The sequence below is a fragment of the Ruditapes philippinarum genome, unplaced genomic scaffold, assembly GCF_026571515.1.
Source record: "Ruditapes philippinarum isolate M1 unplaced genomic scaffold, ASM2657151v2 ctg7248_1_1_1_1, whole genome shotgun sequence".
NCBI classification, from domain to species: domain Eukaryota; kingdom Metazoa; phylum Mollusca; class Bivalvia; order Venerida; family Veneridae; genus Ruditapes; species Ruditapes philippinarum.
This window is the reverse complement of record NW_026864179.1, coordinates 48263-65747: the sequence shown is the minus strand read 5'-3', so window position 1 is coordinate 65747 and position 17485 is coordinate 48263. Positions and strand designations below refer to the sequence as shown.

The following is a 17485-nucleotide window of genomic DNA, read 5'->3' as shown; positions in this document are numbered from 1 at the left end:
TGAGTCTGTAAAATCAAGAGTTAAGCATTGTAACATGTTAAGTGACGAATACTCATATTTACTAGGAGTAAGACAAGGAGAATGTCTATCTCCTTTCTTATTTTCTATGTTCATAAATGACCTTGAAGATGTTTTTATACATGGTAGTATGACTGGCTTAGATGTAAACATGTTTAAAATATTTTTATTACTATACGCAGACGATATTGTTATATTCGCAAATTCACCTGAAGAACTCCAAAAAAGTATTGATTTATTATACAATTATTGTGAACTGTGGAAAATGAAGGTGAATGTCTCTAAAACAAAAATTATGATTTTTAAAAAAGGTGGAACATTACCACGAAATTTAGAATTTTTATACAATGAACAGTCTATTCAGATTGTGAACATTTTTTGTTATTAAGGTGTTGTTTTTACAAGTGGAGGTTCATTAAGTACCGCCCACAATACTATAGCAGGTCAAGCGCAAAAAACAGTATTTAAGCTGAATAAAAATTTATGCAATTTTACCTATTTACAACCAAAACATAAATTAGAATTATTTGATAAACTCGTATCTCCGATTTTAAATTATTGCAGCGAAGTGTGTGGTTTTGTCAATGATTTATCAATTGAAAGGGTGCATTTACAATTTTGTAAAAAAAATGGATGTTAAAAAGACTACACAAAATGACTTTATTTATGGGGAATTAGGTCGGGTATCCTTTAAAATTGTGCATTTTTTGAATATTATTAAATAGTGGTTAAAAATATTACATTTGGGAAGAAACAAGTATGTCTTCATTATTTACTCTTTGTTAAAGGATGATTTTGAACAGTATGAAAATAGGCAAAATTGGTGTTCAATGTTAAAAGATTTGTTATGTTCACTAGGTTTTGTTGACGCATGGTTATATCAAGGTGTAGGTGATGATAAGATATTTTTGTCCTTAGTTAAACAAACAGTAAATGACCAATTTATACAGAACTGGAACTCAAGATTATCAAATTCTGGTAGAGCTTTGTTTTATAGAAATATTTCTTTCTTTAGGTACCAACCATATCTTGATTGTTTTACTGCAAATAAATTTGTTCAGTCATTAACACGTCTGAGAGTGTCTTCTCATAGACTACAAGTAGAAGCTGGTAGGTGGGCAAAACCAACCAGAATACTTTTTAACGAAAGAACATGTTCAATATGCAATACTGTTGAAGACGAATACCATTTTGTTATTGAATGCTCATTATATACAGAATTAAGAAACACTTACATTCACAAGAAGTTCTGGAACAGACCAAATATGTATAAATTTATTGAATTATTAAATTCAGAAAATAAAAAAGTAATAAGAAACCTAGGAATATTTGTTGAAAAAGCTTTTAAACTAAGAAATTCTATCATTTAATTATTTGTTAAAATTATAATTATTTTTTATTAATACCGTTAGTTGAAACAATCTCATGTAGTTATTAATATAATTTAGTGTCTAAGTATACCGTTAAGTAAAATGTCTTTTTTTCTATAAACTATGCATACTATATTAATTTAAGTGATATATATTCTTTCAAAAGATGAATATATTCTAGGGTTACTTTTGATACTTTATAAATTTTCTTTTGTCTCTATGGCGAAAGAGCTATGACACATGAATAATGTTAAAGATACTTTGTTTAGTATGCATATTTATTTCATTGGATGCGATGTGCTCATTGTGTTGAAATATCTCATCTTAAATAAACGTATATATGTAAAACGAACATATTAATAACAATAAGTCATTTTGAACATGATTGTTATTTTATAACATATTATCAGTCTTGCAGTTTCTTTTCGGTAAGACCGATATATATTTACGTTATAACCATTACAAATGAATTAAATATGCATCAATTATATTCTATGTTTCTTGTCTTAGAATGCGGCAAGAATCGTGGATTTATTCAGTACATGTATGTATATAACCTATTATTTGATGAATGAATATACTTTCACATAGGTTTAAAACTTTAAACATTTATCAAATATATATGTTTTAGATTACATTCATATCAAATGATACTATACATATATATGCAAGTTAAACACAACATTAATGTATTTATACTTGAAGAGTTTGTCGTTATGATTTTCTCCGATATTGTCATCATGCTATGTTAAGTATTTCATATGTATATGCACTGTTCGTTGTCTAGTATTATGCTATTATCATGTCATCGTGGGCTTTTAAGCGTAATATGATTGAAATAAAACTATCTATCTATAAATTCAATTGCGAAAAGATACTTTATCAATATATTTCAAATATAATCCGTATTGAAGTGCACAAAATAAACAATTTTGCACATGCTAAATTATAACACCAGAATAATAATATTTAAGATATAGTACTTCACGACAAACACCGATGGCTACATGAACGTATCAATAACAATGTAACAAATTAGAATAATTATGTCTATTAAAATGCTTATTTTAATTTTTACAAGCCGATTTCGATATGGTAACATATATTTCGGTTCGTGGCAAATCAGGGAAGTAATCTTGATATTTAGATATTTGTTTATAATGTCATAATTATTGATTATTTCGAACTGATTTTTTTGCATGAAAGTCAAACTAAACCTATTGTAATAGATTATAATGAAAAAATATAATAAAACGCTTAATTGTGATATTACAAGACGATTTCGGTATTGTAACATATATTTCGGTTCGTGGCAAATCAGGGAATAATCTTGATATTTAGTTATTTGTTTCTAATTTCATAATTATTAATTATTTCAAACTGATATTTTGCATGAAAGTCAAACTAAACCTATTGTAATAGATTATAATGAAAAAATATAATAAAACGCTTAATTGTGATTTTATAAGTTGATTTCGGTAATGAAAAGTTGATTTTGGTAACTTAACCGTTAATTTAGTAGCGTTCGTTTACAGTACGCATGCGCTGTAAAGTTGGAAAAATCAGTATGGAGGATAATATTGCGAAAAGTACCTTGAAATATGGTAACTAATAAATAAAATATTTATTACTTAAATGAAATATTAACATAACAAGTCAAAAATAATTAACTCGCTTAGGTAAATTACTGTACCATATGATAAGTAAATGGTCTGTATACCAGATCTGGATGCACTAATATGCCTGTCTAATGAACGGATTAGTTTCACCTAGTCAATGTTGCCTGCAGCACCAATGGCTGCTTCTAGAGGAATCACCCAGAATCCCAATGAGCCATTTGTTGTCAGGGGTTACAGCCAATCAAGGTTATGAAGCATATACTCACGTACTCAACCTATCTCGTACCAAGGTACTTGAGCACCACACTCCTCCCCATCCTCTTTGAAGGTGTTGGTCCACCCTGACGACCTAACCAAACAGGCTCTTATTTCTGGGATGACTTTCCTCGTTTTAACCAGTACTGGTATTGCCACAACTTGCTTTTTTCAATTAGCACTATAAGTTACGATTCCCCTACCTTGTGATTAAGGTGCCTATTCTAGCAATAACCACAATTTGCAGATCACAGGTCCTATACCAATGAAACATTTAAATCTCAGATGTTTCGAGGCCTCTAACCATTGATCCCAAGCAAGCAGCTATGGATTAATCAGACCTGTCCACTGAGAGCAACAGCCTCCCCTCAATGCACAGCCTCAGCGCGATAACCAGTCAGTTGGAAAACGTGCAACGTGACCCCACCGATCATATCTGGAGTATAACTACTACCTTTCGGCGGACTGAAACATGGAGCATTGGTCTCCAGGAGTCTGGAATACTCACCTCAATGACCGTCTCCAAACGGTCATTTGACCGGCAGCTCACAGCAGTTAGCTCCACACATATGTTGTGAAACTTCTCCAGCCACCACTGACTGATCCCAAGAGGTATAGATCCAACTCACCTAGTGAATTGATCCACCATCACAAGAACAATCCCATGTACCTGTTCCATGGGGGATTCTGCCTGGTAATCAATTGTCAAATGGCACTTCTCCTGTCAGTCGACTTACCGGCCTTACACTATAAAACAAGCAGTTTCACATCATGTCCAAAACCATACCAGGTATACTCCTCTTTAACTTGTTCCCTAATACATGTTACAACCTGATGACCTGAAGATGGCAGGCTATGATCATCAGAAATAGCCTCCTTTTGCTCTTCGGCAATACTTACAGAACACCCTAGTGCTCAGGGTCATCAGATCCAGGCACTAACTTGCCTCAACCTTACAATTGGTGCCTAGCCCAGTGATGACAATATACTTTAACATATCACAACTGACAAGCTACAATAAAAACACTTATTATTCGCGAGAAATTTATTTTCGCTAATATTCGCGAGTTTTCTAAGACGCGAATTCATATTTCTCGCGAATATTTCACTTTGTCTATACACTTGTCCGAAAATTAACACATTCCGAAAATGCGTACACATGGATAAACATCTGCGGGAAATTATCGAAACCAGTTCTAGTTACATCATGTAGCTATTCAAGTCTTGCAGCATATACATATCGTACGGATTACTAGTTTGAAATATTTACCTGTAACAATTTGGTATTATTGAGGATTTGGAAAAAAACCTCTTCGCTGCATATTACCTGTGTCAAGGAAGTTAGCTGTGACTTGCACTAGAATTAAGTATAAACAAATTAATGTGTCTCACAAAATTGTAATGGTATTTCTACAGATTGTTCCAATTAATGTGAAAATCTGTCCAACTTAATGGATTAATTAAACTTTCAACACAATTTATCAAGGTCAATGTCTATTGAACAATACCGGCCTATAACTGACCGTAATAACTGTTTTGGTATTTGGTACAAATACTTTTAGCACCTGCGAGTTGTTTGTAACATTTCTATTTATTGTATCATATTGTATTGTACTACAGTTTAAGCCGGAGGGTGAACATAATCGTTTACTTGAGGTTAGGCAAATTACAGTACCGTTTAATTGATTTTTGTCTGTTTGCCTTTGAATGGCTAATCAGTGAAACCTTAATACTTTGCATGCTGGGGAAATTAGGGACAATACATGACAAACAAAGTGAACACATATTAAATAATTATCAAACTTTATTGACATATTTTTAGACAGACAGTTTCACTTTACAAGAAGGTTAGCAAGCTATCAGAAAAATCGATACGCATTCGTCCCATAATAAACGACGCAAAGTTAGTGAACGGACAGGACAGAAAATATCCAAATGACATCGGGGATCCGGTTTCACATTTTTCGGGAAGATGCGAATTCATGTTGACGCGAAATAATTATTTTCGACATTTTGCCTCAAATTCGCGAAATAAGGTTCTCGCGAAAAATAAGTGTTTTACAGTATCAAATTTTCCCTTTGGTGACTGTTACACTCTTTGGTAAATTCTCTCCATCAGAGACTTTTGTTGCAAGGTCTGGCTTGCCATTCCCATCATTGGTGTCAGATGGCGTACAAACTTCAGACCCGTTGACAGTTGTGCTTCGCCTAGTCCCCCAGATTTAATGTCAATTTCTGGTCTGTATTCCATGACTAGATGCACATTATCATCTACCTCCTCAAGAAGGATCCCCAATTATCCTGGGCTCTGTTATTGATATATACACCTACCACAAGGCAATTCATCCAGATGTGATCCCACATGGTACTCGACCCACGTCCGGACTTGTGGCCACTGCACCCCCTTTCCCATGCTCACAACCTGGACAGTGTTGCAACACATTACCATACCGAGACAGCTCCTTCAACCACCTCCCAAATTGCCCCTGTGGCTCCCGGAACCCCATAAGCCACCTCAAAATAGAACGGTCATTCCTTACCACAAACAGTCTTTTACCCAGACCCTTGATCAGGACAATTTCTTCTAAAATGCCCCTCCTTCCCACAATTGAAACACACATAAGGCCCTTTCTTATGATTTCCTAAACCAATTACCTGATCAAACTTGTGTTCCAACTGTTGGATCGCCCTCATTACAGTAAGGTTATCCAGGGTGGAAGATGAGCTAATCGATGTAGCTTCGACCGCAAAAACAACGCAATTTTCATCATCGCGCCGCCTAGTATCCTTTCTTGCCTTATCATGCATGGTCTTGTACACCTGGTGGTACTTTCTTACAATTTGAATTGCTCCTTGAACACTAGACGGGGACTACATACAAACATGATGCCCTGCATCTTTGTCAAGCAGCCCTTTGCAGAAACGACTAATAACTTGCTCTTCAATAAATAAGACTGGCAAGACCTTGAATGCTTTTACCGCCAGAATCAACAGTTGTTCTCCAAAATCTTCCAAAGACTCATCAGGGTTTTGACAAGCCTGCTGGAATTGTGCTTGAAACGCAGCAAGGAAATCATGTTGCCCATACCGCGCTTCCAGTATTAAGCATCCTATATGAGTCTACCTCTTCTGTGTCATTCAAAATGACAAAGTACTCCATGGCCTTTCCTGTCAAACACCAGGAAAGACCATCGAGTTTTTCTTCCTCTGACCAATTAGAGGCCTCGGCAAACCTGTTAAACTTGAAAATGAAAGCTTTCCAGGAGCCTATCCCATCAAACGTCAGATGCCTGGTAATGATTTCAACGTATTCATTAACAAGCTGGGCCGACACCTTTTGGCACCCATAGGCCGACTGTGCTGTGCCCCAAACTCCCTTGGGTATGATGGTTTATCAATGTCGGCCTCACCATGACAACCCACATGTTGGGTATTCTGTTCCTCTAGATCGTGCCAAGAATTTCGTCCCCTCCTTGAAGAGAAATCAATGTCCTTTGGGATATACCTACTACTCAGATAAGGGTCCCCACAAGATGCATCTTCACCCGATTTAGGTTCCTGACCTTGGCTATCCATTTGTGGACCTTTTGCCATAAGCTGAGAAGCCACATCCATTTCACGCCTTAGGGAAAGCCCTTTACTGGCTTCTCTCAACTCTTCCTCTTTCTCTTCAGCTGGCCAACACTTATTGGACATAAAATCAATAAGCGCTAGCTCATCCTCCGTAAAAATTTTACGGCAAATAACTGACACAATCTCTGGTGTGATATTGCCACTATTTTCCCTCACCGATATCAGGACTATAGCTAACTTTTTACTGATTTTCGGAATCAGCATCAGCTTGTCAATATCATCAAAATTGACCGCTACAGGTCCATGGGAACCTGCAGCGGGCTCATCTTTAATTGATGAAGTGTCTGTCACGCTTGTCAAGTCATCTTGCATTGACATGGTTCGATTACTTGTGTACCAATTACAAGAAAACAACTACAAACTTATTAATCAAAAAATAAACAAAATATTCTATTAAATTAATGTTAAATTTAATAAAATACGATGGCAGACCAAAAGCACAAAACTGACTTGGTGATTTCACACTAAACACCTGTTGGCTATTTCCTTTGGTGTCTCCACGGAAAAAATCCTCCAAATTTGAATAATAAATCAATTACCCGAAAATTAGACATAAAAAGTGCCTAATGAAATAGATGCAATTGTCTTTAGACCAATTACACCCGTAATAATAAAAATAAAATAAACAGACACAAGGTTCGATTATTTTTGGTTTACAAAAATGCCTTACCTAAAATCAGCTGTTCTGCAGGTAGCGATTTTTACTTGCAAAAGTGGTACTCAAATAACCGCTGCCACCATTGTAGAACCTACCATATGATAAGTAAATGACTTACCAATCTAGATGTCTGTATACCAGGTCTGGATGCACTAATAATTATACCTGTCTAATGAACGAATTAGTTTCACCTGGTCAATGTTGCATGGAGCACCAATGTCTGCTTCTAGAGGAATCACCCAGAATCCCAATGGGCCTTTTGCCGCCAGGGGTTACAGCCAATCAATGTTATGAAGCAAATAATTACGTACTCAACCTATCTCGTACCAATGTCCGTGAGCACCACATTACCAATATTTTATCAATTGAAAACGTAAGTTGGGGAATTTCTGCGTGAGACTAATAATCTTAAAATGCAACAAACATTAATAATTAGGCTTTTGTTAAGCTCTTCCTTAAATGAATTTTTAATATTGATTAACCATTGTAACAGCTAGTCCTATTGTATGGGGGTATGATTATCAAAATTTGTCTGTACCGAAAACGAAAGCAGAAATGGCAAATTATCTCCCCCTATGTTTATTTGCAGGAGCTTGATATTTTATCAATAATAATAATTGAAAAAATATAAGCAAATAATAAGGAAATAACGGGAAATATACCCTTCTAAATAAACGAATGTAGGAAAAACGTCACGTCAAAACCCTAGTCACAATATATTGACGTGCCAAAGTTTGATTCTGAGATATTTTCGTTCTGGGGCAGAATCTCGCTTTTACGTCAAAACCAAAAGGAGACCTTTTCGTGGTGAAACGTGGATTTCAGTGTAAATGTGTAAAATGTTGCGATTAAAACTCTTAATTTATTCAGCAATATAATTAAACGAATTCACAGTACAAAAAGCGCCAGTCTATCAACTAAGAAGTAAGTAAACCACCTTAGTTTCATTTCACCGTCTCATTTGTGTACCAACGCCGCCATAAATATAATAATATGATATTGTGATGTTGCTACAGTAATGAAACATGAACGCTAAGATTTTATATTGCTTGGTCCAATCCCGTACCGTGCATAAATATATAGAATTATCATTGTTAGAATCATGATGAATGTTGTCAATTTCTTTTGCGTGGCTAAAAAAAAATATTAAACAGTTTTAATTATTAATTTTTAAATTATAGATCGTGTTACATAAAAAAATCGCCCGGAAATAATCTTTAAATATTTTTCTAATTGATTGAAATCTTTAAAATAATGTGGAGAAACTTTTTTTTTTTGATAAACATTTTTATTTTTTTATTGTAATCATGGAAGAATTTTCTATAGATTTCAATAGCTCCCTTGTCCTTTATTTACTTGAAAGATGAACATTTTTTAATAGACAAAAAGTTTTATTGTGGAGTCCGTTTACAGAGTAACTTCTAAAAGATAATGATGACTGACATAAATTTCTAACAATAATGAATTAGTTTTGCATCAGCTCCAATGAAATAATATTTTCGTCCTTTCATAATTATTATTTTTTGCATAAATAAATGTTTTGATTATAACATTAAACTTGATATTTTTCTAAGAGTTTTTTCGTCATTACTCAATAACGCAGTACCGCATACACACCAGTGTAGTTATAAACGGGGTGTTTGTCATGTGACATGCGGCGATGTTTTTATTTTGATGGTACATCAGGGATGTGTTTACTTTTCTATAAAAATCATTACATGTATGTATTACAGTCAAAAATGAATTCTTATATGATTTAAGACGGTTCAAAGCTTGCGCTCAAAATCCCGGCGCAAATTTCACTACAGAAAAGGTATTTCTTATGTTGTACGTAGAGGCGACAATACATATTGCCCAGACACAAAAATACCACAATATCTTATTGCGCAGTACAATTAGTTGAAATAGTCGAAAAACACCTTTAAATTTTAGAGAGTGAACATAACCCCACACTTTCTAATTATCTATAGCCGCTCAGGCCTGCACCGCTAGCCAACAGTTCTAGCCGTACGTAAGTCACGTACGGCTAGCTGAGAACCAATGTATTGTCTAGCAGTATGGCACTTTTCAAAATTGTATGAAAGTCGACAATGTATTACACACCCTTGCCGATTTTGCGACTGTAAATATGGTATTGCAAGGCCGTGCATATATTTTGACGTGACGTCATTAGCATTATACAAACATAGTGTAAAGACGCGCTGTTAGCGTTATACTTTAGGCGCATCAATGAATAATGACTCTGTTTTTTTCACTTTAAACGGTCTTTATTTTGAGTATTTGATAAATAGAATATTAAATTCGTGTTAGTTCATTACTGAATTATTGCACTTGTGAATAAAGAGTCTCGCATAATATAATTTATTCAACTCGTGTAATAAATTCAGTATTTAACTTACACTCATTCAATGTCCTTTATTTACGGTACCACTAAAATACGCAACGGAGATTATTTGCTGCAACTGACGCAACAGAGTGCAAGATTGTAATCATTATATAAGTTGGCATTGTCGATATTTTATACATAATACTGTACAATTTTGACTTTTTTATGTGGAATACTGAATATATCAGATTCTAAATATACGGTGAAATGGACATACTTATGGGTAGATAAAAAAGCATAACTTAAGAATTTGAGAATAATGAGTAATAGTCATTTAAAAATGATTTATTTTCCATTATTTTAGAAATGTTAAAAATAGGATATTGTAAAAGATATTTTAATAACGGTGCAATGGGGATTTTCATAATAGTTTTATTATATTATATATGATTCATTAACTTATTATTTTTCATTAATGATAGTGTACTTTTTCAATTATTGTTTGTTGCATATACTTGCTATATTTCATCAAAAGCAATACAAATATTTCATAATTATGATATTTACAAAAGGTAATCAATTACGCGGCAATTGTTAGCGATTAGGTATGTATCGTGCACGTGTATTAATAATAAAAATAATTATTACAAACTGTTAAATAAATATCAAAAGGTAAACAAACATTCAATAATCTTTAATTAACATTGATTATTCTAAGTGTCAGTTATTTTAAATTCAATCAATGGTTTATACAAATGAGTAGTGAAAGGTTTAGGGTTTTGTGCACTCTATAAAATTAAAGGTGTGGGGTTTTGTCCACTCTGTGAAATGTTGAGGTGTGGGGATTTGATGTGTAGGGTTTGTCCATCTTCCAAATAAACAAATGTATTTCAACGCCTTTTAACAATTTGATTCGAATATTAGGTCACTCTCTGTTTGTGATTGCCAGCCTTCCCGCGGAAAATCATAATTCCTCGACTCCAAAAAAGCTTTAAAAAATTAGATTTTTTTTATTTCCCTGAAATCAGTCGGACACTCGACCAAAAGAATCTGCTGGAAAACATCAATAAAATTTGAAAGAAAAACACACATTTCACAAGAAAACAAGCATGTAAAGTGTGATATCGTAAAGGTTGATCATTCATGAGTGCATTCCATGCATAAAATAAGGGTGGTACTATTTAAATTATTAACATATATAGCGACAAACAAGGGAAGGGAATTTCCGTATGTTACGCAGTTACTGCATGCACACGGAAATAACTAATTATAGAAGTTATCAAATGGAGGCATCGAAACTGGTTAAAAATAATGTTTGTTTAATTAATGAATATTTGTAAAGCATTTATATGGTAACTAGTTTACAATTTTTAGCTCACCTGTCACAAAGTGACAGGGTGAGCTTTTGTGATCGCTTTTCGTCCGGCGTCCGGCCGTCGTCCGGTCGTTGTCCGTCCGTAAACTTTTGCTTTAAATGACATCTCCTCATAAACCACTTAAGCAATTTCAATGTTCCTTTGGTGGTCACCTTTAAAAATTGTTCAAAGAATTTAATTCCATGCAGAACTCTGGTTGCCATGGCAACCGAAAGAAAAATCTTTAGGTATCTTCTTTTAAACAACCCTAAGAGATAGAGCTTAGATATTTGGCATGAAACATTTTCTACTGAGTGTCTACCAAGTTTGTTCAAATAAAGCCCTTGGGTCAAAATTGGCCCTGTCCCAGGGGGTCATTGATTTTCCCTATATGCATATAGTAAAAACTAAAAAAATCTTCTTTAAAAGAACCCAAAGAGCTAAGACTATGATATTTAGCATGAAACATCTCCTAATGAGTGTCTACCAAGTTTGTTCAAATATAAGTCCGGTGTCAAAATTTGCCCTGCCCTAGGGGGTCATTGATTTTCATTATGTACATATAGTTAAAAATTAAAAAAAACCTTACTGTCTGAAGGTACAAGGTGTTCAGGATTCAGAAAACCAAGTAAGAAATGCGCTGCAATCTTGTAATTTCGTTTATTTCACATCTACAAAGTTCATATAATTGTAGCTATGCATAGCGTAGCGATTCTCAACAATGGTGTCCTGTCAATTTAATTAATTTCTTCAATCCTGAATATAAACTGTAATAATAATATTTTACATCAAATATCGCTACCGTTAATGTCTTCAAAAATAAACTTGTTTGTAACCTTTTTATGTAACTTGCGGAAAACTCCGTGACGTCGCTAAAAAGGCGGCGACGTTAACGTGACGCGAGAGCTTTTAGCGCCAAAAAGTGAACAAATTAAAATTTTAAGAATGTTAATAATTCTTACAGTGCCCTCAATGAAATGTCTTAATTTCATCAAATAAGAATAGCACTTAAGCAAATTTTGTTTTCTCAAAATATCAATAATTTACTTATCAAATATATATGATTTGAAAATATGTAGTAGAAAAACTAGTAGAAAAGAAATAAAAATAATACTAAAACGTTGTGTATATGTATCAAAAATGTATAAATCTACATACTTAATATTTTTTGTAAATGAAAATAAAAATAATTATTTAAAAAACCACCAATGCACATATATACGTAATTATTTTGAAAATGTATAACATGACACAAATATAAATATCATCAAAGAATTTTGCAATTATTATAATTTACAACCGCTATCTAGTCATGGTAAGAACATGCTCTTGCAAGAAGTACAATACATATTATAGTATATCAAATTCTTTTTTGGGTTGTTAAAATGTCTAATCCACGCGTAAAAATATAAATAAATAAAATTAAATTAAAGAAGGCTTTTGTACATCAGTAAATGTATTTTGACAAAATGTTAACGCAACTATTATTTACTCTGTTCCTTCTTAAAGACATAATTTTGTTATTGGTCTGAGGACATATGAATTTCTTATACGGACAAGGCATTTGCGTACAAGCCCATCCCTACCCCTAAAAACCTCAGTTACTCTGCCAAGTGGCCACTGCCCTCGTGGAATGGTATCGTCTGCTACAAGTACGATGTCGTTTACTTTCATGTTTCTTGTTTCTCTCTGCCATTTTTGTCGGTTCTGAAGAGAAGGTAGGTACTCTTTGATCCATCTTTTCCAGAATACATCACTCAAATATTGTATCTGTTTCCACCATTTGTTACTGTATACATCTTCTTTTTCAAAAACACCTCTTGAAATACTCGCATTACATTTCATTAAAAGAAGCATATTTGGTGTGAGCGCTGGAAGATCTCTAGGGTCGCTACTCATGGAAGTGATTGGTCTATCATTTAGAATTCTTTCTGTTTCTGCGATGAAAGTGAGTAATTCCTCGTCTGTTAAAAATTGTTCCTTGACAAGAGCTTTCAAAATGGTGCGTGTAGATCTTATCATTCTCTCCAATGCCCCAGACATATTGCTCGCGTATGGTGGATTAAAGTGCCAGTCTACCTTATTCTGTAACAGATATCTGCCGATCTTAGACTGGTTCCACTCTTCTAAGGATTTCTTAAGTTCTTTGTCTCCACTAACTAAGTTGGTACCGTTGTCACAAGAACGCTGTGAAACGCTGGTAGGCAGCTATGAATTAATTTGTTGTCAAGCTATGGGCTACTTCTATATGCACTGCTCTCGTTGTCAAGCAAGAAAACAGACAACCATATTTTTTAACGCTAGATCGACCTAATTTTACTATAAATGGTCCAAAGTAGTCCACTCCGACAAATGAAAACGGTGGTTTGCAAGGTGTCGTCTGCTCTGGGATAAGTGGCGCCATCTGTTGAGTGAGTAATGGACCTCTCTGTCGTTTACAAGCAACGCATTTTCCTATGGTATTTTAAACAGCACAAGCACCACGTTAAATCCAAAATTTTGACCGTATTTCTGCTAGAACGTGTTGCCATTCTACATGTCCATTGCTGCTATGGCTATTGTGAATTTTCAGCTCTGTCACGTGATCATTGTGGGGAAGAATTATAGGGGCTTTTTCATAGTCAGTGTAAATTTGTCTTCCAGACATTCGGATGAGTCCATTTTTCATCACAGGGTTAAGCATAGCTAATCTGCTATTCTTTTTTTACCGGGTTTCCTTTCAATAAGTCTTTTATTTCTTGTTGGAAATTGATTTTCTGTACATATCGAACAATTTCATGAGTAGCATTTTGTATCTGTGCTAATTTGAGGTCTTCATAATTTGGTTCATTTTTATTTTGACTTCTGCAGTATGTCACAAACCTCTGTAACCAAACAAACACTCTAAGTAGTCTGTTCCAGTCTGAATAATATAGTCGGCCCAGTGTATACCCCAGTGGCGTTTATTGCTACGTCTCTTTTAATTTCGGAGTCGTCGGCGGCGATATCGTTTATGTTTACAAATTAAGACCAAGTAGACTCGTCCTGTGCCATATAGTCTGGTCCATTAAGCCACAAAGAAATGCTAGTATTATCGCCAGGATCAATGCCTCTTGATGCTATGTCAGCGGGGTTCGAACAGGAGTCGATATAGCGCCACTGTTCTGGACTCGTCATTTTATGAATATAACTAATTCTATTCCCGACGAAAGTCTTCAAACGTCTTAAAGTGTTATTTATGTATCCAAGAATGATCATTGAATCTGTCCAGAAAACAACTTTGTCAATTTTCAAATCAAGTTCTTCTTTCAGCATGGCATACAGGCGGCATGACACAACAGCTCCACACAGTTCGAGTATCGGTATCGAAGCTTGTTTTATCGGGGCGAGTCGGGACTTGCCAAGCACTAGACAACATGCAGTGTTATCATTTTCGTCAGTAATGCGTAAATATGCGCATGCGCCGTAACCCGTCTTAGAACCATCGCTGAAAACGTGTAACTGTTTATTTTTTAAAGTACTGAAATATTTTGGTTGAAAACAACTGCTTATTCGAACGTTTTCCAAACAAGGTAAGTTTATTATCCAACGTTGCCATTCATCATGATCAATTTGCGGAATCGCTTCATCCCAACCAAATTTCCTTCTACACAAGCTTTGAACGATAGCCTTTGCTCGTAATGTCACTGGTGCTAAAAGTCCTAGTGGATCAAATATCGCACTAACTATGGAAAGCATTCCGCGTCTAGTTACAGGTTTATTTGTTTTCTTGATTTTGAATGTGATGAAATCGTCATTTACGTTCCAATTAATGCCTAATACACGATCATAAGGAAGTTCACTTTCGGGACTGAGGCTTACAACCATTGGTGCACGTTCATAATCGGGAATTGTATCAATGACTAACCTACTGTTGCTGATCCACTTTGTAAGTCTAAAACTTCCTATTTTCATCAGTGACTGTAAATCCGCTGCTAACTTTGTCGCTTTCTCTTCTGAATCTACAGATTTCAGGCAATCATCGACATAGAAGTTTCTTTTAACAGTTTCTATAACTTCATCTGGAAATTTATTCGCGTTGTCACTGGCTGTTCTTCTTAATGCATAAGCTGCACAGCTAGTAGATGATGTGGCACCGAACAGATGCACCTGCATACAGTAAGTTTTAGGAAGTACAGACATGTCCCCATCAGGCCACCATAGGAACCGGAGTGCGTGACAGTCTTCTTCAATCACATGAACTTGATGGAACATAGCCTCTATATCAGCAGACAGAGCTTTCTTTTTCTCACGAAATCTTAAAAGTACCCCTACTAAACTGTTCATTAAATCTGGACCTTGAAGGAGCTGGTTATTCAATGAAGTATCGTTGTATTTTGCGGCACAGTCAAATACCACACGAACCTTTCCTGGTTTGTTAACGTCCATCACAGGTAGGTGGGGTAAGTATCATATGCGCTTAGAGTTTGTACCGTTATTATCTACCTCTTTTGCATAAACTTTATTAATGTACTCACTCTCCGTTTTGGTGTACATTTCATGTAAATATTTATCACGAGACAATTTGTGTTTAAGTTGATTCCAACGTGTATAGGCTAATGCTAAATTATTTGGTAAGTTTATATCGTCTGCCCGCAAAGGTAATCCCATCTTATAGTGACCATCTACATATGAAAGGGATGATTCCATAACGTCCAACGCTCTTTTATCTTCGATGGACATTGACTCTTTATCGCAGAATTTAACATCGTTGAAGTCAGACATCCACATACCGATGCCTTGGTGCGAAAGGGTTGTAACTCAATATTATTCAGGAGAGACAAAAAACTTATTTATTCTTTTACGTTCTAATAAATACTTCTTTAATTTTGGTTTTTAGATTTCATTCATTTACTGATATATAATTGATTGGAAAGGTTATTTTATTTTGTCAGCATAAAGAGATGATTGATAAAGTTTCAGTTACAACCCTTTCGCACCAAAAAAATAAAAAAATTCAAAAAATGATTTGGTGCAAAAGGGTTGTAACTAAATTTTTGCTTTAAATTCTGATAAATGTAATGGGTCAAATGAACAGATCCAAGCTTAGTTGTGTTTAGTATGAACTAATTTAACATATGGCCTGGATATTTCAGTGAAAAACCTTCAAATTTTATGTTTTTAAAATAAAATTTCAGTCAAATGATTTTTTTTTAAAGAAATTCACTTTATATATAATATTTTTTCCATGTGACACACAGTTCAGATTGTCAAACCCATCATAAGTACCAAATATGTTTGTTTTTGCAAGAATCAAAGTTCAAAATGTAAACTTACATAATGACAAAACCATCTAAGATGTTAATATAAGCCTTTAGAAAATGAGAACATTCTCATTTTATTTTACATCTATTCTATACCTAGGCTTTTCTTAATTTGAAAACTTAGATAATTTCAAGGATGTGCTTTTGTGTACAAATTTTATTATTTAAATTAGCATTATCTAGGATCTTCTTCACTATTAAGCCAAAAGTATGAGAAAGATGATAATAGATGTTCTAAGCTTCTAAGCTCATGCTATTCTTACAACTCTTTACAGTCCCAAATTTCATTGTTAAGTATGATATAAATCAGTCAGTAATAAAATGAGAAAAAAATAAGGCCTGCAAATAATAACAATTACAAAATGCAATCCCCCCACCCCAATACAATTCACAGGTGTGCACACAAACGCACATACAGCTGAGGAAGAGATTAACATCTTTAAGAATGATTTTAAAATAGCAGATAGAATATATATCTGATACTTTACTTTTATCTGACAGAAAACAAAGGGTCAATAACATATTTTACTTAATATTCGAACACGACCCGCATTTTTCCCTATTGAGCATAGAAGATCGAAAGTGTGAGTTATTATGCAATAAAATCACTGTTTGACAATCTATATTAAGACAAATGACGTAATCATTATACACGCAAAGTAACCACTAAAAATGTGATGCGCTGAAAATAAGTACGGAAACAAATCAGGCGCAATTTAGCTCTATATAAGGTACAGCATTAAAATTTTATTTGTTGATGTCGTGTTAGAATCAAAATAATATATCCAAATTGGTGATTTTATCACTTAAAAAAAATCACTGTTTGTTGATTGAATGTGCATCATTATATCACTCGGGCTACTCCCTCGGAATTCCACACATCCGGCCTCCAAACAGTGATTTTATTGAGCAATAAAATCACAGTTTGGAATATATTATCTACACATAAACACCTTTTATTTAAGAAAT

The 17485-nt window shown here is 34.3% G+C and overlaps 2 protein-coding genes across 3 annotated transcripts in view; one reads left to right on the top strand and one right to left on the bottom strand.

Moving 5' to 3' along the window:
• The window catches only part of LOC132724722 (uncharacterized), a 56757-nt gene that overhangs the window by 9616 nt on the left and 29656 nt on the right, over positions 1-17485 (top strand). The gene's annotated exons all lie outside the window — the stretch shown is intronic.
• Positions 14238-15641, bottom strand: LOC132724723 (uncharacterized). The gene has a single exon (XM_060709665.1). The coding sequence runs from the start codon at positions 15639-15641 to the stop codon at positions 14238-14240; it is 1404 nt and encodes a 467-aa protein (XP_060565648.1).

What these genes read in the sequence shown, in the direction of transcription:
- LOC132724723 (XM_060709665.1), bottom strand. Translation starts at nt 15,641, where the DNA reads ATGGACGTTAACAAACCAGGAAAGGTTCGTGTGGTATTTGACTGTGCC.